Here is a 23,359-nt window from a genome sequence, read left to right on the forward strand (position 1 = left end):
TTGAATATAGTTCCCTGTGCTGTACAGTAGGACCTTGTTGTTTATCCATTCTATATATAATAGTTTGCATCTGCTAATCCCATACTCTCAATCCATTCCTCCCTCCCACCCCCCTGCAACCACAAGTCTGTTCTCTATGTCTATGAGTCTGTTTCTGTTTTACAGATGAGTTCATTTGTGTCATAGTTTAGATTCCACATATAAGTGATATCATATGGTATCTGTCTTTTTCTTTCTGACTTACTTTGCTTAGTATGATAACCTCTAGGTCCATCCACGTTGCTGCAAACGGCATTATTTCATTCTTTTTTACAGCTGAGTAATATTCCATTGTATATAAATACCACATCTTCTTTATCCATTCATCTTTTGATGGACACTTAGGTTGTTTCCATGTCTTGGCTATTGTAAATAGTACTGCCATGAACATTGGGGGTACATGTAACTTTTCCAATTACAACTTTCATCTTTTCTATGTATATGCCCAGGAGCGGGGTTGCTGGATCATATGGCAACTCTATTTTTAGTTTTTTAAGAAACTTCCATACTGTTTTCCTTAGTGGCTGCACCAATTTACATTCCCACCAACAATGTAGGAGGCTTCCCTTTTCTCTATACTCTCTCCAGCGTTTATTATTTGTAGACTTTTTGATGATAGCCATTCTGACGGGTGTGAGGTGATACCTCATTGCAGTTTTGATTTGCAATTCTCTAATAATTAGTGATGTCAAGCATCTTTTCATGTGACTATTGGCCATCTGTATGTCTTCTTTGGAGAAATATCTATTTAGGTCTTCTGCCCATTTTTGATTGGGTAGTTGTTTTTTTTTTGTTATTGAGTTGTATGAGCTGTTTGTATATTTTGGAAATTAAGCTGTCATCAATGGCATCGTTTGCAAATATTTTCTCCCAGTTCATAGGTTGTCTTTTTGTTTTGGTTTTTCCTTTTAGTTGTGTTGATATGGTGTATTACATTTATTGATTTTGGGGATTAAACCAATCTCACATTCCTGAAATATATCCCATTTGGTCATGGTGTATAATTCTTTTTATATGTTATTGAATTTGATTTGCTGGTATTTGTTTTTTTTTTTTTTTTTGCTATACACAGACCTTTCACTGTTGTGGCCTTTCCCGTTGCAGAGCACAGGCTCCGGACGGGCAGGCTCAGCGGCCATGGCTCACAGTCCCAGCCGCTCCGTGGCATGTGGGATCTTCCCAGACCGGGGCATGAACCCATGTCCCCTGCATCGGCAGGCGGACTCTCAACCACTGCGCCACCAGGGAAGCACGATTTGCTGGTATTTTGTTGAGGATTTTGGCATTCATATTCATAAGAGATATGGGGTTTTAGTTTTCCTTTTGTGATAGCTTTGACTAGTTTTTTTAATCAGAGTAACACTGGCATCATAGGATAAGTTGGGAAATGTTCCCTCATCTATTTTTTGCAAGAGTTTGTGATGAATTGGTACTAATTCTTCTTTAAATTTCAGTAGAATACATCAGTGAAGCCATCTGGGTCCTGGCTTTTCTCTGTGGGTAGACTTTTTATTACTAATTTAATATGTTTGTTTTGGGTCTACTAAGATTGTCTGTTTCTTTTCTTTTCTTTTCTTTTTTCTTTTTTTTTGGCTGTGTTGGGTCTTCATTGCTGCATGAGGGCTTTTCTCTGGTTGCAGTGAGCAGGGGTTGCTCTTTGTTGAGGTGCACGGGCTTCTCACTGCAGTGGCTTCTCTTGTTGTAGAGCACAGGCTCTAGTCGCACAGGCTTCAGTAGTTGTGGCACATGGGCTTAGTTGCTCCGCAGCATGTGGGATCTTCCTGGAGCAGGGCTCAAACCCGTGTCCCCTGCATTGGCAGGTGGATTCTTAACCACTGTGCCATCAAGTAAGCCCTGTCTGGTTTTTTTTTTGAGTCAGTTTTGGTAGTTAGTGTCTTTATAGGAATCTTCCCATTTCATCTACGTTATCTAATTTATCTAATTTATTGGCATACAATCGTTCATACAATTATTTCTTTACAATCCTTTTTATTTCTGTAAGGCCAGTAATGATATCCCCTATTTCATTTCTTTTTTTTTTAAAATTAATTAATTAATTTATTTTTCGCTGTGTTGGGTCTTTGTTGCTGCACGTGGGCTTTCTCTAGTTGTGGCGAGCTGGGGCTACTGTTTGTTGCAGCGTGCAGACTTCTCATTGTGGTGGCTTCTCTTGTTGCAGAGCACAGGCTCTAGGTGTGTGGGCTTCAGTAGTTGTGGCATCTGGACTCAGTAGTTGTGGCTCACAGGCTGTAGAGTGCAGGCTCAGTAGTTGTGGTGCACGGGCTTAGTTGCTCCGTGGCATGTGGGATCTTCCTGGACCAGGGCTCAAACCCGTGTCCCCTGCACTGGCAGGCGGATTCTTAGCCACTGCACCACCAGGGAAGCCCACCTATTTCATTTCTGATTCTAGTAATTTGAGTCTTAAAATTTTTTTTCTTGGTCAGTCTAGCTAAAGATTTGTCAGTTTTGATGATCTTGTCAAAGGACCAGATTTTGTTTCCATTATTTTCTCTATTGTTTTTCTATTCTCTATTTCATTAATTTCCTCTCAATCATTATTATTTTCTTCCTTGCTTGCCTAAGACTTAATTTGCTCCCCCTTTCCCAGTGTCTTAAGGTAGAAGATTAAGATCTTGATTAAAGATCTTTCTTCTTTTTTTAATACCAGCATTTTCAGCTATAAATTGCCTTCTAAGTGCTGCTTTAGCTATATCCCATAAGTTTTGGCGTAATGTTGTTTCATTTTTCTCAAAGTATTTTTTAATTTCCCTTTTGCTTTCTTCTATGATCATTTGGGTATTTAGGAGTGTGTTTTTAATTTCAAAATAATTGTGTGTTTCCCCATATTCTTTCTGTTATTGATTTCTAATTTCATTCCTTTCTTTTGTGAAATAAAATTCATATTTTATGGCAAGACAAGAAAAATTTAAACAAAATTTTCTCTGCCCTTTGGCCTCCTCTCTCCCCCCACTGTGCATTGTGTATCTGCATTTTGCATTGACCAAACCTTCTCCATTGGCAGAAATTTCCGCTCAAACATAAAGAGCAATATTCTCTTAAAATAACTCCTTGAAGATAACATTCCATCTTGATAAGAGGTCGCACTCAGATCTGGATTATGTAAACTGTCAGTAATACATCATTTGATGTACAGTCCTCTGTCTCAAAAAGTTCTTATATAACTGTGTCTTGACTTCTAACTGGCAGAACAGTTCTCGGAGCTTTCTGAGATACTCTTCCAAGGTTATAATCCTCAAATTTTGTTTGAATGAAATTTCCCATTTCTTTTCTTAGATCAACAGATTTTTGTTGACATTTTGTTTGCGAACATATTTTGTATTATTTTTATCCTCTTAAATGTACTGAGGTTTGTTTTATCCTGGAGAATCTCCTATGTGTATTTGAGAAGACTGTGTATTCTGCTGTTGTTGGGTGGAGTGCTCTATAGATGTCTATTAAATCTGGTTGGTTTATAGCATTGTTCAAGTCTTCTATTTCTTTACCAGCATTCTATCTAGTTGTTCTATCCATTTTTGAAAATGGAGTATAAAGTCTCCAATTATTATTATAGAACTGTCTATTTTCCCCTTCATTTCTGTCAGTTTTGCTTTACGTATTTTGATGATCTGTTGTTGGATGCATGTATGTTTATAATTATCATAGCTTCCTGATATAGATTGACTCTTTTATCACTATGAACTATCCCTCTTCATCTCTAATAACATTTTTTGTTAATAGACTTTCAGTCTATTTTGTCTTATATTAGTCACCCTAGTTTATTTTGCTGTTTGCATTATATATCCTTTTCTATTCTTTTACTTTCTATTTCTTTGTATTTTTGAATATAAAGTGTGTCTCCTGTAGACAGTATATAGTTGAACCTTTTCAAAAATCTAGTCTGACAATGTCTGTCTTTTGATCCGATTGGTTAATCCATTCACATGTAAAAGTTACTGGACTGCATTTACAATGGTCATTTTTGTTTCTTATATGACTCATGTGTTTTTTATTCCTCTAACTATTTTTTAGTGCACACACACACACACAAAAGGAATGTATGTGTTTCAAGAGGGGTAACCTGAGCTGTTCCCTATCCCGTATTATGCTGAGTTTCTAACCCAATGTTGAGTACAGTATTACAGATACTAGATGATCAATACAGTAGTCTTGTCAAGCAGTTCTTAAAATGTAGAGCAACACCAGCAGAGGCAATATCACCTGGGAATTTGTTAGAGGAAAAACATTAATCTCTGTAATCAAACTTGGGTTTGATCCCAGCTCTACATTTATAGCTGTGTGATTTGGGGCAAGTCACTAAACCACTGAGTCTTGTTTCCTCATTTAATAATGCTGTCTTACAGTGTTCTTGTGAAGGTTGCAAGAGATTAAGTGAGATAACGTAAATAATTCTACTACCACGTCAGGACTTCTACAGTGTTAATTTTCTTTCTCATTGCCATAATATAACAAAAACTTCTACCTGTTTTCCCTGTATTTTCAGTGTAACTGCCAGCAGCTTAAATAATTTAAACCACTTCTCATGTTAGCAATTATTGAGAAGGAAAATTGCAGAAACAGGAATAGGAATAGAAAACATGAAGTTGTGTGGTAGGTTAGCAGAGAAAAAGAGAAATTCAGTCTGAGCTCATCTTTCAAGATGCCCAGAAAAATTAGGTGGCAATTTAAATACCACTTTGGATGCTGATATATGCTCAAGGTCTGAAATTATAGCAATTTTAAAAAAATCACTGTTTCTCTGTATTTTTTTATTAATACTTTTATGAGAGTATGAAAATAATCCTGCCAGGTAGATAGGCCAGGCATTACTATCTCCATTTTGCAGGGACCTAAAGCTCAGAGGGATTAAGTGACTTGCCTGTGATTACAGGACTAGTTGATGGGGAAGCTGGGATTGAAGGCACGTTAGTTAGTTGCAAATTACACAGTTATCACAGTTTTGGGGAAGGTCTCAAAATAAAGGACATACTGAGAGGATAAAGGTCACACTATGTATCTGGATAATACTATCGAATGAATAAATATCTGATTTACAAGTAAAAATCTTGTTACGATGAACATCATTGCAGAGTTTCTACTTAAGAGGATGTTCATGCCGTTTGCAATACAGACTTCAGGAGCTGAGGGTAGAAAATTGTATGTGGATATTTATTCTGACCGAAAGTTTAAACAATATGCATAATGTTTCTTTTTTTTGGCCACACTGAGGGGCTTATTGGATCTTAGTTCTCCGACCAGGGATTGAACCCCGGGCCCCCTGCAGTGAAAGCACTGAGTCTTGACCACTGGACCGTCAGGGAATTCCGACAACATGCATAATGTTTCTGAAGTCTTCATAATTTGACTTGACTATACACGGACTTTATGGTGGTACATATATTGCTGTTTTACTGTACCATTTGAAGGTGTCACTGAGTAGAATCTGTGTACAGATTAGGTCATATGTAAGTATACAGGACTACATTACTCAATCTCCTTAGCATGCTAGATCATAAGATTCTTGAGGGCAGAGCTTATGTTTTATACCCCCCTGATCTCATAGTACCTACCACTAATGAATGAATAAATACATAAATGTGTGAGTGAATGCATTTGCCTTAAAATCATTGTCTGTTTACTCCCCTCTTGTCAAAGTACCTTTCTCTATTTCTGACCCACAAAATCAGAAATAGACCTATTCTGTCCTGTTAGTCAAAAATATTTCCACCTAACCACCTCACACTGGTCAGAATGGTCATCATTAAAAAGTCTACAAATAACAAATGCTGGAGAGGGGGTGGAGAAAAGGGAACCCTCCTACTCTGTTGGTGGGAATGTAAGTTGGTGCAGCCGCTATGGAAAACAATATGCATGTTCCTCAAAAAACTAAAAATAGAGTTGCCATATGATCCAGCAATCCCACTCCTGGGCATATGCCTGGACAAAACTATAATTCAGAAAGATACATGCAGGGCTTCCCTGGTGGCACAGTGGTTGAGAGTCTGCCTGCCAATACAGGGGACACGGGTTCGTGCCCCGGTCCGGGAGGATCCCACATGCTGCAGAGCGGCTGGGCCCGTGAGCCATGGCTGCTGGGCCTGCGCGTCTGGAGCCTGTGCTCCACAACGGGAGAGGTCACAACAGTGAGAGGCCCATGTACCGCAAAAAAAAAAAAAAAAGATACATGCAACCCTATGTTCATAGCAGCACTATTCACAATAGCCAAGACATGGTAATAACCTAAATGTCCATCGACAGATGAATGGATAAAGAAGATGTGGTACATATATACAATGGAATACTACTCAACCATAAAAAAGAATGAAATAATGCCATTTGCAGAAACATGAATGGACCTAGAGATTATCATACTAAGCAAAGTAAGTCAGAAAGAGGAAGACACATACCGTATATTGCTTATATGTGGAATCTAAAATATGACACAAATGAACTTATCTATCAAACAGAAAAAGACTCACAGACATAGAAAATAGACTTGTGGTTGCCAAGGGGGAGGGATGGAGTGAGGGTTTCGGGTTAGCAGAGGTAAACTATTATATATAGAATGGGTAAACAACAAGGTCCTACTGTACAGCACAGGGAAATATATTCAGTATCCTGTGATAAACCATAATGGAAAAGAACATGAAAAAGAATATGTATATATATATATGCATAACTGAATCACTTTGCTGTATAGCAGAAATTAACAAAACATTGTAAATCAACTATAGTTCAATAAAATAAATTTAAAAACAAACAAACAAACAAAATATTTCCACCTAGGCCCAGACTAAATTCCCTCCAGAACCAAGATCCTTTCTTCCCTGTACCACTGGTTTATCCCCTAAGTGACAGTTCAAAATGACTCTCAGTCATTTGGACGCTGTGTTGGGGTCATCTGTACTGCTCACCTAAATTTGCTTACCACCACTTTCATTATCCCACTCAGTTCTTATGAACTAAGTTTCTGATCAAAATCAGCAGATCTTGGCCAAAAAAAAAAAAAAAAAAAAGAACTTGGAGATCAGGGCTCCCCAACCCTCGGGCCGTGGACCAGTACTCGTCTGTGGCCTGTTAGGAACCAAGCCGCACAGCAGGAGGTAAGAGGCAGGCAAGCAAGCGAAGCTTCATCTGCCGCTCCCCATCGCTCCCCACTGCTCACATTACTGCCTGAACCATTCCCCACGCCCCACCCCCATCCGTGGAAAAATGGTCTTCCACGAACCGGTCCCTGGTGCTAAAAATGTTGGGGACCACTGTTGTAGATGGTATTCTTCAAGGAAAGAAACATGCCTTCCTCTTTGCTTTTCCCTCTTCTTGCTGGACTAAATGTTAACTTTTCACCTTGGGCTACATGGATGAGAGCAACGTATTATGGATGGCAGAATAATAAGACTGATGAAATCTTGAAATCTGAATCCCTAATATCATCGAGCCTATGTATCAGCCCTGGACTGTATACACTGGGACTGCCACATGAGTAACAAATAATTTCTACCTTGTTTATGTCACTATTATTGAAGTCTTGTTACAGTTTCTGAATCAAGTTTTTGCTTAACATCCTGTGCAATCTACGTGAGTGGCGCTCCCTGGAGTTGTACAGCATGGCGACCTTGAACTCAACTTCCCACTAACAGAGTAAGGTGAAGACAAGTTCAGAAAGATTAAAAACTTTCCTGAAGTCAAACTACTATGTGATGTGAGACTGAACACAGATCTACATGATACCAAATAGTGACAATACTAGATTCTATCCTAGCTTTTCACTTTGTGAAATGTTGTCCAGAAGAAAAGTTCCACTACTTATACTCTTACAGTATATGGGAAGTCGTTTCAATTCCCACCTAAAACCAGCAGCAATGGCTGTATGGGTATCAACAACAACAACAAAAAATGTGAGTGTCCCTAGGATGTGTGCTGTCCTTAGTGATAGCAATGGTAATAAGGAATCCTGTTTGATTGTACTACTGTACTTCTGCAATGACACTAATATCACTGTGCACAGATACAATCTCAGCCTTCCTTCTCAATTGTCTTGCTTTGCTCCCTGGACAAGTTCCTTCTTCCTGTCTGCCATCCACAGCAAACCACACAGGCTGAGTTAGGCAGGGGAAATGGCTCCAACGAGAGTGACCCTTGATGTTTAACAAGGTCGAGGACAGCGAGGTGTTGACATGAGTGTGAGTGGGCAGCTGAGACAAATAGTAAATCTGACATTTATTTTGGATAGAGAAAGAGAGTTAACAGTTACTGAGTGTCTACTATGTGTTAATCCCTGTGCTAGGCTTCCATTGTATATTGTGTCATTTAAACTTTACAAGTACCTACTAATACCTACCAAGGAGGTAGGTGTTATTCCCACTTACCGGTGAGAAAACAAAGACTATAATATAAAGTCACATAGTAGGTGACGGAGCAATGATTTGAAACCAGGTCTGGCTTCAAAATCCATGTTTTTCCACTATACCTCGTGGCCTTTAAACTTTTTAAAGTCCTTTCCAAAACTTTATTTTCTTATTTTCAAATATATCATCTCCCTTATATAACTCTGAAGAGCATCTTCAAGAAATTTTCCAGGCCTTTAATGTGTTTGGCATGCCCGATAAGATATTCTGCAGCAGAATCCAGCTGATCCTTTGTTGCAGTGCAACAAAACGTGCCAGCTGGCAACAAGATGAGCTTAAGCTGGGATGCAAATCACAGTACCACTTCCTCAGTAGACAAAGTTTTACTATGGAAAAAAACAGTCAACTGAACTAAACAGTGTATTCAGTGACATAATTGATTTCATTCTATCAAAAGCTCCTTATTTCATTGCCAGATGATCATAGTTTGTTGACCTGTACTGTTCTGATCATTGTACTTTGGGAGACAACAGAGTACATTTTCATAATCACACCTGGAACACCTCTACAATGAGAACTCATTATACATACTATTTCATTTTGTAAATAGAAAAGAAAGGAGAAAAGCTAAATTTCCAACAAAAATGTGTAATCTGACATAAAGTAAAAATATTACTCAGGATTCATCTATTGATTGAGTCATTCATTCATTCATTCAAGACTAGTATACAAAGAGAGATATGTAGGACTGTCTCTGCCTTCTTCTAAGAAGGGGATGGGGTAGGTAAGCACCAATTTAAAGAAAAATCATTATAGTAAAATGTGATTATCCTTGATTCCTTTTCGTCTTCCCGTATCAATTCATCAGCAAATTCTTTTTGCTCTTATCTTCAAAATATAACCAGAATTTTTGCTATGTCCTTCCACCCAGGGCAACTGCACTTCACAAGTCCAGAGGATGTCACCTGCATTTTATTGTATTTATTGTACTTATTTATTTATTTGGCTGCATCGGGTCTTGGTTGCAGGATCTTTGTTGTAGTCTTTTGGCATGTGGGATCTTCCGTTGCAGCGTGTGGGCTCTTCACTGCGGTGCACAGGCTTCTTTCTTGTTGTGGCGTGCGGGCTCAGTAGTTACAGCATGTGGGCTTAGTTGCCCCACGGCATGTGGGATCTCAGTTCCTTGACCAGGGATTGAAGCCGCATCCCCTGCACTGGAGGGCGAGTTCTTGGCTACTGGACCGCCAGGGAAGTCCTGGGGAAGTCATTTCCATTTTGGTCTCCATGAATAGTGTCCTGTTTCCACAGCTCTCCACCCTCTGCACTCCCTCCTCTATCTCCCTAGACCAAGCTACCATCATCTCGTTTAACTTCTTGTTTCTACTCTTGCTCCACCACTCTTGATTATTCTCCCCACAGCAGCCAGTGTCACTCTACTGCTCAAAAGCCTCCAATGACTTCTCATCCCACACAGAAGAACATTGAGTCCTTCCTGTAGCCTGCAAGCCCCACCTTATCTGAAGTAGGTGACAAGGTCATTTTATAAAAATGACAGGGGACAGGCTGAGTTGGGGGCAGGAATAGCATGGTGAGCAACTGAAATATTGAGAGGAACAGGAAGGGGAGCTGACAGGTAAAAGGACTGTCAGGGGCCCAATCCTTTAATACCATTCATTTCTAGTAGTTCCAGTCTGAAATGTGCAGTCTTCTCTAACCATACCATGAGGGTAAGGGTAAATGTAAGGGTAGAGAAAAGTACATGCTAGTTTTTGCTGCAAATCAAATTCTCCCAATACTTAATGATTTAAAACAGCAAACATTTATTATTTCTCATGATTCTATGCGTCAGCTGGGTGGTTCTTCTGTTCTGGGCCAGCTCAGTTGGATTAAATGGTCTAGGATGGACTTTTTCAAATACCTGATGGCTGGTAGACTTGTTGTTCTGGAAAGATCTCAGCTGGGCCTTGTTATTTCTGCTTCAAATGTCCTCTCGTTCTTCAGCAGGCTAGCTCAGGCTTCTTCACTTAGTGAGCTCAGTGTTCCAAAGAGCAGAATGAGCAAAGCCCACATGTGCCTGCATCTTTTAAGCCATTGCTCAAGTCAGAGTTGCTAATGTCCCTTGACTAAAGCAAGAAACACTATCAAGCCCAAAGTCAGTGTGGGAGGGGACAACACAAGGTCATAGATACAGGGAGGAGTGAAAGAACTGGGGGAAATACTACCATGGGAAGGTTAATTACGCATTGAACTAGGCTTAGGGTTTTCTGGGCAGGGTCAGAGAAGGCTAAGGCTGCAAGAAGTACAGAGTTTTAGTGAAAAAGTATGTTGTTTACATGAACAACCATGGGTTGCAGCTGAGAAGAAAAGGAAATGAGATCGGGGGTGTTTACAGACTGGGAGAAAATGATGTTACAACAATTTTGGAACCCATTCCAACATGGGCAGGTGCCATTCCCACACCAGCAAGCAATTCTTGGGCACCAGCTGGGTGTCCTACAATTTAACTCAAATCTCAATTCGACAGGTTAACAGGTTACAAGATTGCCCACCCCGCTTCAGATGTCAATCACAATTATGCTTACTGGGTTTAGATCTATATTGAAGATGTCCGAAAGAATAAGGAACAACAAAGTGATATAAATTGAACGCATGAAACTTATATGATGTTATAAAGCAATGAAACCTCAATAAAAAATAAAGTTTAAAAAGTGACAGAAACTGAAAAAGGACGAAATGGAACTTTTAGAAATAAAAAACATAGCAATCAAAATTCAAAAAAATCATTGGATGGATTTAATAGATTAGTCACAGATGGAAAGAAAATTAATAAAATGCTATGGACACCTTTCTAGGTTTGAGGTACTCATGTTTTTCTGTTCCATTTTATTCTATCTGAATTTTGAAATTCCTAGGTGGTTGAGACCCAATAAACTGATTTCACACCTCCCATGCTATCTTTTATTCAATATAATTTAATTAAAACTGATGATTGCACCATTTAATGTAACAGTGTAAGGGAAATACAATTTTATTTTTCAGAAACCTTTCATTACAAGACAAAGTTGAGGACTGAAATTTGTACCTCAGACAAATCCCTTAGGTGCTGGTTTCTCCAGAATAAACTAGATACAGCTGACTTCATTAACGCCTCCCCTGTGGCTCTTTCACTCTTGGGCAGAAAGAGGAATCAGACTTACCTTAGGTAGAAGGTAAGTTCAGTTTTTGTTTTTTTCCGGTACGGAGCACAGGCTCCGGACGCGCAGGCTCAGCGGCCATGGCTCACAGGCCCAGCCGTTCCGCGGCATGTGGGATCTTCCCGGATCGGGGCACGAACCCGTGTCCCCTGCATTGGCAGGCGGACTCGCAACCACTGCGCCACCAGGGAAGCCCTAAGTTCAGTTTTTAGTCTGACCTGGGGGTCGATAACATTTTCCATTGGGAAATTTTTAAGCTAGTGAAGTGCCACGTATGAAGTAAACTTAGTTAAGGTAACTGTAAGTATAGAATTAATACAGAGTTTATTAGACTCAATATTATATTTGGAAGGACTCATTGATTTCCACTGGTTACTAGTATTCACTAATTTGCGAGGAGACAAGAAAAATAAGGTCTGTGGAGTTTTTCATAAAGCTGATTTATTTATTTAAAAGGACTGACTTTTTAGAGGATATGTTTTTTATGTTTATTTGGGGGGTCAAAATATAATTTTTAAATGAAATGAGGCTAATAGAAAATGGCAGTTGTTTTTGGTTTTGTCTCACAGATTGTTGAAATTTTAAAATTGCTGTCATGTTGATTCCCAAAATTATTTTGAAAATTTAGACTGACCCACCAAGTTCAAAAGACTGGGAATATCATCAAAGTTGTCTACTATTATTTATTCAGCCAACAAATATTATGAGGGCCCACTATGTGCTAAGAAATGGGCACAAATAAGAAAATGACTGCACTGTATGCCCTCTTGCTTACAGTGAGAAAGGGACACATTGATCTGTAGTTACTAACAAGTTAAGTAGTGTTAGGTCTTCTGGGAGCAGGTGTGAGGGAAAGCCTGTTTGGGGAATCAACCTCTAAGTGAAAGAAGAAATGAAGCTGAGCTGTCTTGAACATGCACAGGTATTTGCCTGCTGATGAGGGGAAAAGCAATGGAGGCAAGAGAAAATTTTAAATAGCTCCAGATGGCCAGAGTTGGGGTATCCACTAAAGACTAAGATAAGGAGAGGATGAAAAGGGAGGTAACTCAAGATAAAAGAGGTTTTATAGGCTCAGCTAAGGACTTTGATTTTTTAAAAATAATTGTGATAAAAAAACACAACATAAAATTTACCATTTTAACCATTTTTAAGTGTACAGCTCAGTAGTGTTAGGTATATTCACATTGTTGTGAAATAAGAACTTGACTATCCTATAAGCAACTGAGATGAATGGAATGGAAAGATTTTAGGCTAGGATTGGAGATTTAGGAAGATTGTTTTAGAAAGTGAGGGTCATAGGAGGTAAGGGATGTAGGTTAGAAAGATTGGAAGAGATTAAAGGACTCAAAGGCTTGTGGGAGTGATGTGAGTCGGGGTAGGTTTCTGGCTTGGTTGCAGGTTTTTTTGCCAGATGGGAAGTTAGAGAAGGGAATTCAACATACCACTGGCTGAGTACCAAGCCTGTATGGGCCAGCTTTCCAGGGACGTCACACTTGAAGCTAGCAGGCCACATCTAGCCAGAATGCATTTCGTTATCCCCTGCAATTAAAATAAACTTTTCTTGAGAAATTGAAGTATCTGGGAACACTGGAACCATAGTCCGTCAGGGAAAAAGTGAGCAGAACTCACTCCATTAAAACAAACAAACAAACAAACAAAAAATCCAACACTTTTTATTAATGTATAAGAAACTTACAGAAAAGTACCCAAGTAAGTGTACAGCTTGATGGATGTTCACAAAGCAAACATACTCCACTAACCAGCATCCTCATCAACAAACCTTACCAATAGCCTTACCAGTACCTTAGAACCTTATCAATATCTCAGAAGTTATACATATTTAATCCTAACAATCTTACGAGATAGATCACACCGCTGCCTCCATTTTAAATACGAGGAAACTGAAGCACAGACAGGTCACAAGGCTAAATACTGAAATTAGCTTATGAACCTAGATCTGCTGTCTGATCTCTAATCACGCTGTCGGAGAAGAAACAGGCTTGAAGGTGAGTTCAGCTTTGAATGATGCTGAGTGGGCGTCCTCCCACGGAAACCTACTTCCGGGTGTCAGAGCCACGGGAACCCCAGGTAACCAAGGAGTCCGCACCTCAGGTTGCCAGTGCCACTGCCTCCGAGCGCAGCCCCCCAGCAGGCGGCCCGCGGCGTGCTGTGCAGACTCCCCCCACTGGAGGGCGCTGTCGCAGCCACGGTCAGACGCGTGCCTCTCTCTGTTGTCGCGATATTCTTGAGGCCGGAAGAACGTAAGATCGAAGGTCATGTAGACAGCGCGTCCCGCCCCCGTACCCCTAACATCTCGCGTGAGTATAACTTCCGTCCTTTTGGCTCTCGGAGCAGCACCATGGCGGTCGGAAAGAACAAGCGCCTTACGAAAGGCGGTAAAAAGGGAGCCAAGAAGAAAGTGTAAGTGGTAACTATCGTGGCCCCCCGCTTTTGGGGGTCCTACTGGAGTCGGCGGGCGGTTTCTCAGTCGTGGTGTGGGCCGGATGACGAGGATGCTAGTTGGATTGAGCGGGCCGTGCCGGGTTGGTAAATTCCGAACCGCGGCCTAGCGGATCCGGGTGCTGCTCTGCTGCGAACCTGTTGTTTCCCCCCTGGCCTTGTGGGCCTTATGCGCGCCCCTTTTGAGACGGATTGCTGCCGTGACTAGGGACTGGCGTGTTCCGTTTTGTGAGCTCACGGGCCTTGTAAGTTCCTCGGGTAATGCCCTTCCAAGAGCTGGAGTTGTGAAAGGCACTTTTTTTTGTCCACCCGGGACCTCGCGTCCTTCCCCTGCTTGGGCCGGGTGGGACCTGGGCGCTCCTGATAGCTTGAGGCCGTAAGGAGCCCGGGTTACCAGTATGTGTCTTAACGTACCAGTAAAGTTGAAGAGACGTGCATGTTGTTTGGAGGCAGTGTTGCCGGTGTCGTGGAAGCACCGATGGGTGGGTGGGTGGGGTGGGAGTGTATATGTTTGTGGCATACTTTACCAAAGTGTCAGACCTGCACAGTGAAACAGACATGGTGGGAAGTACTAGATTTTACATATGCGCCCCTCACCTGAGAGGAATAGTTTACACCAGTGCCTGCATGTCAGTTAGCCTTTTAGAGTAATTGGAATGAGGGAAGTTAAAAAAAAAATTATGTGATCTGTGATAAAATTTAAGCATGTTTTTTAAATCCAGGGTTGACCCATTTTCTAAGAAAGATTGGTATGATGTGAAAGCACCAGCTATGTTCAATATAAGAAATATTGGGAAAACACTAGTCACGAGAACTCAAGGAACCAGTGAGTATATTATTCTTAGTTTGTATTTTTCTTAAACTGAGACATGTATGTATCTTGGTCTACTTTTCGTTGTGTGGTGGGATACATTAAGGAATTGTCAGCTCTTGGTTGCAGCTTTGGGCCCTTTGGGGCTTGTTTTTAGCGCAGCACTTGTAGAAGCAGGATGGCACTTTTAGAATTACCAGTGAAATGTGCATGGGTAGTTTTGAGGTTCTAATGAGCCCTGTCAGTAAGTCGTTGGTGTCCATATGGATTTAGTTGACAGAAGTTAAGGTCTTTATAATTTATCATTAGGTTTCTAAACTTAATGCTTGAATATTAACTTGACTTTGCTTATGTGGTTCCTAACGTTAACAATTGATTCTTGTTTTATAGAAATCGCATCTGATGGCCTCAAGGGTCGTGTGTTTGAAGTGAGCCTTGCTGATCTGCAGAATGATGAAGTTGCATTTAGAAAATTCAAGCTTATTACTGAGGATGTTCAGGGCAAAAACTGCCTGACTAATTTCCATGGCATGGATCTTACCCGTGATAAAATGTGCTCCATGGTCAAAAAATGGCAGGTGAGAATAAAAGTTCTCTAAAGTGCGTGGTGCTGTGCCGTGCATGACCAAAGATGTCATGATTTAATGTCAGGAAAGGAGCGTGTTGTGCATTTGAGGTTTAGATTTCATTTTAAGTCCTTGATGTTATTAAGTGTGCGGTCTTGGATTGGCACTTTGTTGAACTTGAGCAACAGCAGTGAGGCTGTTTAAATTAAATTTAGTTACTTGTTTAAATTGAGTTCAGGATTTAATATTGGATTATCAGGATTTTTTTGCTGCATGGATTAGTGGCTGGTTGAAGAACATTTAGGTGCAGGTTTGCAGTTTTAGCTTTGCCTGTCTTCAGAATACCTTTGGACATCAGAATCTAGTGAATTTTATAGTGAAAGGATGGATTGGGCTAGTTTTGATTATCTATTGTGCTATAATAGGACTGGCAGAGCCTCTGGTGTGAGACTGAAATTTTGGCTCTTTTTCCCAGTTATGTGCTCTTTGGAAAGTAACTTAAAGCTTGTTAAGCCTTGGTTTCTTTATCTGTAAAATGTAGGTAAGAATATTAGCTCATGGGGCTTCCCGGTGGAGCAGTAGTTAAGAATCCACCTGCCAGTATAGGGGACCGGGTTCGAGCCCTGGACCGGGAAGATTCCACATGCCGTGGAGCAACTAAGCCCGTGTGCCACAACTACTGAGCCTGCGCTCTAGGGCCCTTGAGCCACAACTACTGAAGCCCGTGTGCTTAGAGCCCGTGCTCTGCAACAAGAGAAGCCACCTCAGTGAGAAGCCCGCGCACCACAACGAAGAGTAGCCCTCGCTCACCACAACTAGAGAAAGCCCGCATGCAGCAATGAAGACACAGCTCAGCCAAAAAAAAAGAATATTAGCTCATGGAATTATGAGGATGAAATAAAAGATCCATGTAAACATGCTTAGTACAGAGCTTGACACAGCATTTAGTACCCACTGGTTTAACTACAGGAAATGATGGTTCAGATGTGTCTGGCTAACCGTCACGTTTGGGAATGTTTTTTGTGTGGGGATGAATGACGACAAAATGTTTCGGTTTCATATGATATGATTATTCCGTTACATTTATTTCTGATACTCTCCTAAGGTTTTATAGTTGCATTTCTGGAAATATTTTAAGGTCCTTTCACTATGTTTGTATTGTATTCATTTTTTAGACTAAGATAAAGTTAACAAAATGCAAAGAAGGCAATTCAGTTTTTGTTGGTACCTAATTTTTTTTTTTTTTTTTTTCTGTGGTACGCGGGCCTCACTGTTGTGGCCTCTCCCGTTGCGGAGCACAGGCTCCGGACGCGCAGGCTCAGCGGCCATGGCTCACAGGCCCAGCCGCTCCGTGGCATGTGGGATCTTCCCGGACTGGGGCACGAACCCGTGTCCCCTGCATTGGCAGGTGGACTCTCAACCACTGCGCCACCAGGGAAGCCCTAGTTTTTGTTTTTTGAATTTAGGTAGTAGTAAGACTAATGATGGATTTTAAAAAATTATAGTTGTGAAATTGAATATTTAATCTTCAGTGTGGCTTTAGTTTGGAACATAAAGGACATTTTAAAATGTATGTATTTAGTGTTATTACAAAATTTCAACTATTCAGAACACATTTTTTTAAATGGAATAGGTTTAGATGTTGGTATTGTAGAGTCCCTTCAAACCTATTTTTCTCTTCCTTGCAGAGTTAAAGAATTGATTGGGGGAGGAGTAGGTTGTTAAAGGCTGGCATGTGTCTGTAAAAGGCGTGTATATGTGAAAGGGGGTGTTGCTGTGGGGAGATAGTGATAATGAGATAGAGAAGTTACCTAGAGGGGAGGGGTGAAGACAGCTGAGAGGACTCCGTACTTATTTAATTAGATATGGAGGATAGTAAGAATTAGGGGTAATTGTTGGTAAGTTCACTTCAAGGAGGTTAACTCTGTAAATTAGTCATTTATATTATACTTAATATTGTGTAATGAGTACTTGGCCTCCACTTAAAAAAATTTTTTTTTAAAAGTTTATTATTTTTGACTGTGTTGGGTCTTCATTGCTGCATGCGGGCTTTCTCTAGTTGCGGTGAGAGGGGGCTACTCTTAGGTGTGGTGCGCGGGCTTCTCATTGCGGTGGCTTCTCTTGTGGAACACGGGCTCTAGGTGCGCAGGCTCCAGTAGTTGTGGCATGTGGGCTCTAGAATGTGGCCTCAGTTGTGCCTCGCAGGCTCAGTAGTTGTGGTGCACGGGCTTAGTTGCTCCGCGGCACGTGGGATCTTCCCAGACCAGGGCTTGAACCTGTGTCCCCTGAATTGGCAGGCGGATTCTTAACCACTGCGCCACCAGGGAAGCCCCACTTTTCTTTAAATTAGATTTGAGAGGTAAAAATAGATAACATTAAAACCTGGCGCATCTTTTTTTCACTAGACCATGATTGAAGCTCACGTTGATGTCAAGACTACCGATGGTTATTTGCTTCGTCTCTTCTGTGTGGGTTTTACTAAAAAACGCAACAATCAGATTCGGAAGACCTCTTATGCCCAGCACCAGCAGGTCCGCCAGATCCGCAAGAAGATGATGGAAATCATGACCCGAGAGGTGCAGACAAATGACTTGAAAGAGGTGGTCAATAAATTGTAAGTATTTTCCCTCACAACACAACCCTCAGATGAGACAAAGTGGGGTCAGACCTATGTTTAAATTCTATCTGTGAAACTGTCTATCTGCATCTCTTGAAATGAAAGCATATTAAGTGTTCAGTAAATGTTATTTGTTGGTTTATTTATCCTTTTTTTGGATGAAGCTCTCTCCTGGCAGTGAGACTTGAAGCCCAGGACTTGCCTTTGCCTTAGAAAAGGCATTGAATAGATAAACCCTTCACAATCAGTAACGTATGGGAATAAGTGATGATAAAATGTTTCGGTCCCAGATGATGTCTGATGATAAAACTGTTAACATTTTTCTGATGTTCCCATGCAGTTGGCTAAGAGGGGTGTATGAAAAAGGCATAAGGCTTGGACGCAGAAGGCTCAAGTGCTAATTTTGCTATTAACTAGCTGTATAATTCAGATCATTTAACCTTTACCTATGAAAGGGCAATAACAGAATGAGGATTACTGTGGATTAAATGAAGTGTAGGTTTATTCTAATTTATCACTACTGGTTTGCAGGATTCCAGACAGCATTGGAAAAGACATAGAAAAGGCCTGCCAATCTATTTATCCACTCCATGATGTCTTTGTTAGAAAAGTAAAAATGCTGAAGAAGCCCAAGTTTGAATGTAAGTGAGAAACCACAGGATTCCTGAAAGAAAAAATTGTGTGGACAAATACATTGTTTGGTGGTTTTATGTTGTTGTTTTGAGGCCAGATGATGGCACTTTTGTCTTGCCTACATAGTATTGAAGATAACTGTTTCAAGATACGGTACACTATAACTAACAAAATTTCTTCTTCCTTTTAGTGGGAAAACTCATGGAGCTACATGGTGAAGGTAGTAGTTCTGGAAAAGCTACTGGGGACGAGACAGGTGCTAAAGTTGAACGAGCTGATGGATATGAGCCACCAGTCCAGGAATCTGTTTAAAAATCAGACTTTTAATGGTGACAAATAAAAGACCTCATTTGTGATATTTAATTTCTGATCACTCTTTTTAAATAATCTGACAATAGTCAGGTGTTCTGATTTGACAGTAATGTGGTGAATTTTTCTGACCTTTTGTGTGGATTTTATTCACTGCTCTTAGTTACTAAGTAGCTGAGAAAGGGTAGTGATCTGTTTTCAGCTGGAATGGTATGGATGTGTTAGAGATGGTGAATAAAAGGAAACACTTCCTTACATGGGTTAAGTGTTTTTTGTTTTTTTTTTTTTTTTTTTTTTTTGGCTGCGTTGGGTCTTCATTGCTGCGCATGGGCTTTTCTGTGGTTGCAGCGAGCGGGGGCTACTCTTCGTTGCAGTGCATGGGTTTCTCATTGCAGTGGCTTCTCTTGTTGTGGAGCATGGACTCTAGGGCGCGGGCTTCAGTAGTTGTGGTGCATGGGCTTAGTTGCTCCACGGCATGTGGGATCTTCCCGGACCAGAGCTTGAACATGTGTCCCCTGCATTGGCAGGCAGATTCTTAACCACTGCGCCACCAGGGAAGCCCTGAGTTAAGTTTTTAAGGTGGTTCTCACATCATCTAGAAGGTTTGTTAAAACATTGCAGGGCCCTGCCCCTGGAGTTTCTGATTTAGTAGTTTTAGGGTGAGCTCTGAAATTTTGCATTTTTAACAAATTTTCAGGTGATGCTGGTGGTCAGGGACCATGCTTTGTGAACCACTGTGCTAGACTGATAGCATAGTAGAAACAGAAGAGCTCATTGGCATTTGGGTTTTTGGGGTTTTTTTGGGGGGGGGTTTTAAAAATCTAAATGCTCTCTTTAGCAGTAAATGCCCCACTGTATCCCTTAATGGTCAGGCTGAAGTTGGGTAGAGAGATAGAGAAATTGGTTATTGGTCTCCTATTAAGTGGGCATTTAATGCTGCCCACTATCCAGTATTTCCTCCTAGTCGGTCACCCATTCTGTTCTATACCTCTCTTCCCAAACCTCCAACTTTCTCATTCTCAGTTCAGCTGATGACCTTGGTTCTTGAGAACAGATGACAAGAGAACCTCATCAATGCCTGTTTTTTCTACCCTGCCATCTGTGCTTGTGTTTCTCACTTTCTCTGCCTTCCCTCTTGTAACTGGGTGAATTATGCAAGGACAAGCATCAGATTCCACCTTCTCTTGCCTAGTCAAGTTCTTGGCTCCACCAATTGTCACCTTTATCAATATTCCTTCTACAAGTTCTGTCAGCATACAGAAATCCTCTGCCCTTCCAGATATCCCCCTATTCAAATCCCTTATAGCAAAGTTCAAAAGAGTTAACCATATTTCTTGTATTTAATTTTACTTTTCTTGAATCTGCTGCAACCAGTCTAAGGAAACTGTTGCCGTCAAGATTACCAGATGTCATTGCTAAGTCCAGTGGTTCATTCTTGGCCTTCATTTTACTTGGTCTCTATTAGTGACATTTGACAGTCGATTTTCCCTGTGTTTCCTGTCTTCTGGAATTGCACCTCGGTTTTTCCTCCCATGTTGCTGGCTACTCTCCTTTGCTAGTTTGTTTCAGGCCTTAGTGTTGGAGAGCCTTAGGGCTTAGTCCCTGGACATTTGCCAGTACTCTTTCTAGGTATTCTTACTCAATCTCTTGGTTTTAAATAAACTGTCAGATTTTTACTTCTAATCTGTACCTTTCTTTGAACTCCAGGTTTGCCTATCCAACTCCCTACTTGATATCTTCATTGGATGTCAGTGAGGCATTTAACATGTTTGAAATGGTGTTCCTGAGCTCAACAATTTTACCCACCCTTCTGTTTTAGACCAGAGTCCTCTGTGGTCATCCTTGACCATTCACAGTTCATTCAAAATATATCTGAAAACTAACCAATTCTTACTACCTCTGTTGCTATCACTTTGGAGCAAGTTATTACCAACCTGGATTTTTATTGCTTGCCTGGTCTCCCTGTGTCATCGTGTCCCTGTCTGTCCCCCTGCCCACACACTTTGTGGAAGTTTATTTTAGATGGTCAGTTCACCCAAAAGGTCTCCTGTGATCTTGCCTCTGACTTGTCTCTTACTACCACTTCCCTTACTCTTCTAGCCAGACTGTCCTGGACAAGCTAGGAACATTCTTACTGTAGGGCTCTGGCACTTGTTTTTCCTGTGCTTGGAACACTCTTCACTTAGATGGCCACAGTGCTTGCTCTTTTACCTCTTAAGTCAGACCCTGCTGATCGGTTCATTTTATTAAAAACCCTGTCCTTCAGTCCTTGTTTTCCCTGTTATTTTTTTTCCTACAGTTTCACTTGTGGCTACTAGAAAAATTCCATGTGGAGAGGTTTTTTCTTTTATTTTTTGGTCCAGCTCATTGATGACAGGGGCTTCCTTTTCAGGGTAGAAAGAAATTGGGTCAGTAGCGTGGCTGTTGAGGGTGGGGACCAGGAATTGAGTTACATAAGTGGTGGTTTTCTTGATGGGGGACATCATTTAGTCAGATGATGCTGAGTCAAGCTCCCATCTGCTACATCTCTGAATAGGGCTTGGCATGGTTCTCTTTTAGAAGGGTTCATTTGAAAATGCTTCCAAAAAGAATGTTTCCTTTTTTAAAAATGGTTTGGCTTGTTTGATGATTGATATAATCAAGTTACTTTCTTATAGGCCAACTTGAAGGAGTTTTAACATCCATCTAATAAAAAATACTATAAAAGGTAATTCTTAAGTTTCCCATTTAATATCTTACATACTTAATACATAGATATTAACTGGTGGCTTTTCTCTACTTGACTCTTTCCACCCAGAACAATTTATCTTGGTCTTTCACAGGAAAATTTCTGTAACCAGGGATACAAATTTTGAGTCTTTTGAAAATGTTATTGAAGACCTTTATGTTAAGGTATGACTGAAATAGGTAGCAAAACTAACACTTGATTTGAAATTGGCTTTTGCTTCTTTAATGTGTACATTTCAGCAGCATTTGAGAGTGCTCATGTGGGGAGAAGAGATACTAGGGGGAGTATCCTAGATTATTAGGGTGAGCCTAATGTAATTATACAAGTTCTTAAATGTGGAAGTGTGAGGCCGAAGAGGAGGTTGGGATAATGCGATGTGAAGACAGCCCGATGTTGCTGGCTTTGAGGATGGAGAAAGGGCCAGGGGCCAAGGGAAGTGAGTGGCCTCTTAAAGCTGGAAAATGCAAAGAAGTTCTCAGTGACAAGTTGACTGATAGAATGTCCCATCATTATCCCACATTGCACGCCTAAGTCTCAAAATAACACCACCACCAATATAATTACTGAGAACAGTTTTAAAACTTTTTGGCATATGGCCCACTACATTTTTACAGTATTGTGTTAACACTGCTTGAGCACATGGCCAGAACTTACATTCTCCTTCTTAGCCCTTGTGTAGTCTCAGTGCTACAAGTATATGTTCTTAATGCCCACTTGCAGTCCTTAAGTTCTGTGCTCTAGTTTTTTTGGTTGAAGCTTGTTCTCTGGTTGATTGCTCAGGAAGTTCATTTTCTGAGTTCTTGTATGTTGAATACAGTTGGTTATTTGCTTTATATCTGAAAGTCACTTTTATTGGATCTAAAATCCTCAGTTCGCTCTTTGAGCACCTTAAGTATACCCCTCCTATTTCCTTCTGGCAATAAAGAATTGCTAATGGAAGTCTGAGGATAATTAATTTTCTTTCCCTTACAAGTCACTTTCTGGTTTTGGCTAAAAGCCCAAAGAATTTTTTGTTTCTTTAAAATCGAGTAATTTTATAAAATGGGTTTTGGTAGTAGTCTGATTGAATAGTCTCAGGTATGCAGTACAGGCATAACCTTGGAGATACTGTGGGTTTGGTTCCAGACCACCTCAATAAAGTGAATATCACAGCAGAGTGAGTTTTGGGAATTTTTTTGGTTTCCCAGTGCATATAAGAGTTGTGTTTACCCTATACTGTGGTCCATTAAGTGTGCAATAGCATTGTCTTAAAATGTATATAACTTAATTTAAAAACACTTTATTGCTAAAAAATGCTAACCATCATATGAATCTTCAGTGAATCATCTTTTTGCTGGCAGAGGGTTTGAAATATTGCAAGAATTGCCAAAATGTGACCCAGACGGGAAATGAGCAAATGCTGTTGGAAAAATGACACCAGTAGAACTGCTTGATGCAAAGCGTCAAACCAAGGAATGTGTGTACACTCTTTATGTATAGTTTCAAAAAAAACTATTTTGGGGGGGTAAAATTTTCCTAAATTACAGTTTTTGGCATTTGTTTTTTTTTTGTTTTTTTTTTTTTAAATTATTTTTGGCTGAGTTGGGTCTTCATTGCTGCGTGCAGGCTTTCTCTAATTGCGGCCAGGGGGGCTGTTCTTTGTTGCAGTGCACGGGCT

General features: G+C 40.5%; 1 protein-coding gene and 2 non-coding genes across 3 annotated transcripts; all 3 read left to right on the forward strand.

Moving 5' to 3' along the window:
* Positions 1-13,882: 13,882 nt before the first annotated feature.
* Positions 13,883-19,229, forward strand: RPS3A (ribosomal protein S3A). Its single transcript, XM_029235970.1, has 6 exons — positions 13,883-13,999; positions 14,761-14,864; positions 15,240-15,427; positions 17,821-18,029; positions 18,564-18,673; positions 18,856-19,229. Exons 1-6 carry the CDS (start codon positions 13,938-13,940, stop codon positions 18,975-18,977), a joined length of 795 nt encoding a protein of 264 aa, XP_029091803.1. The 5' UTR covers positions 13,883-13,937; the 3' UTR covers positions 18,978-19,229.
* LOC114903338 lies at positions 16,445-16,512 on the forward strand. The gene has a single exon (XR_003795717.1). It is a non-coding gene; the product is annotated as a small nucleolar RNA SNORD73 (small nucleolar RNA).
* On the forward strand, positions 18,292-18,363 carry LOC114903337. Its single transcript, XR_003795716.1, has one exon. It is a non-coding gene; the product is annotated as a small nucleolar RNA SNORD73 (small nucleolar RNA).
* Positions 19,230-23,359: the final 4,130 nt, after the last annotated feature.

This window comes from Monodon monoceros, unplaced genomic scaffold, assembly GCF_005190385.1.
Source record: "Monodon monoceros isolate NGI ecotype Baffin Bay Population unplaced genomic scaffold, NGI_Narwhal_1 Super_Scaffold_20, whole genome shotgun sequence".
NCBI classification, from domain to species: Eukaryota; Metazoa; Chordata; class Mammalia; order Artiodactyla; family Monodontidae; genus Monodon; species Monodon monoceros.

Excerpts from the sequence above, each read along its gene's own strand:
- RPS3A (XM_029235970.1), top strand. The coding sequence starts at position 13,938 with ATGGCGGTCGGAAAGAACAAGCGCCTTACGAAAGGCGGTAAAAAGGGA. Across the intron at positions 14,865-15,239 it reads CACGAGAACTCAAGGAACCA|AAATCGCATCTGATGGCCTC; the intron begins GTGAGTATATTA and ends CTTGTTTTATAG. Across the intron at positions 18,030-18,563 it reads AAAGAGGTGGTCAATAAATT|GATTCCAGACAGCATTGGAA; the intron begins GTAAGTATTTTC and ends ACTGGTTTGCAG.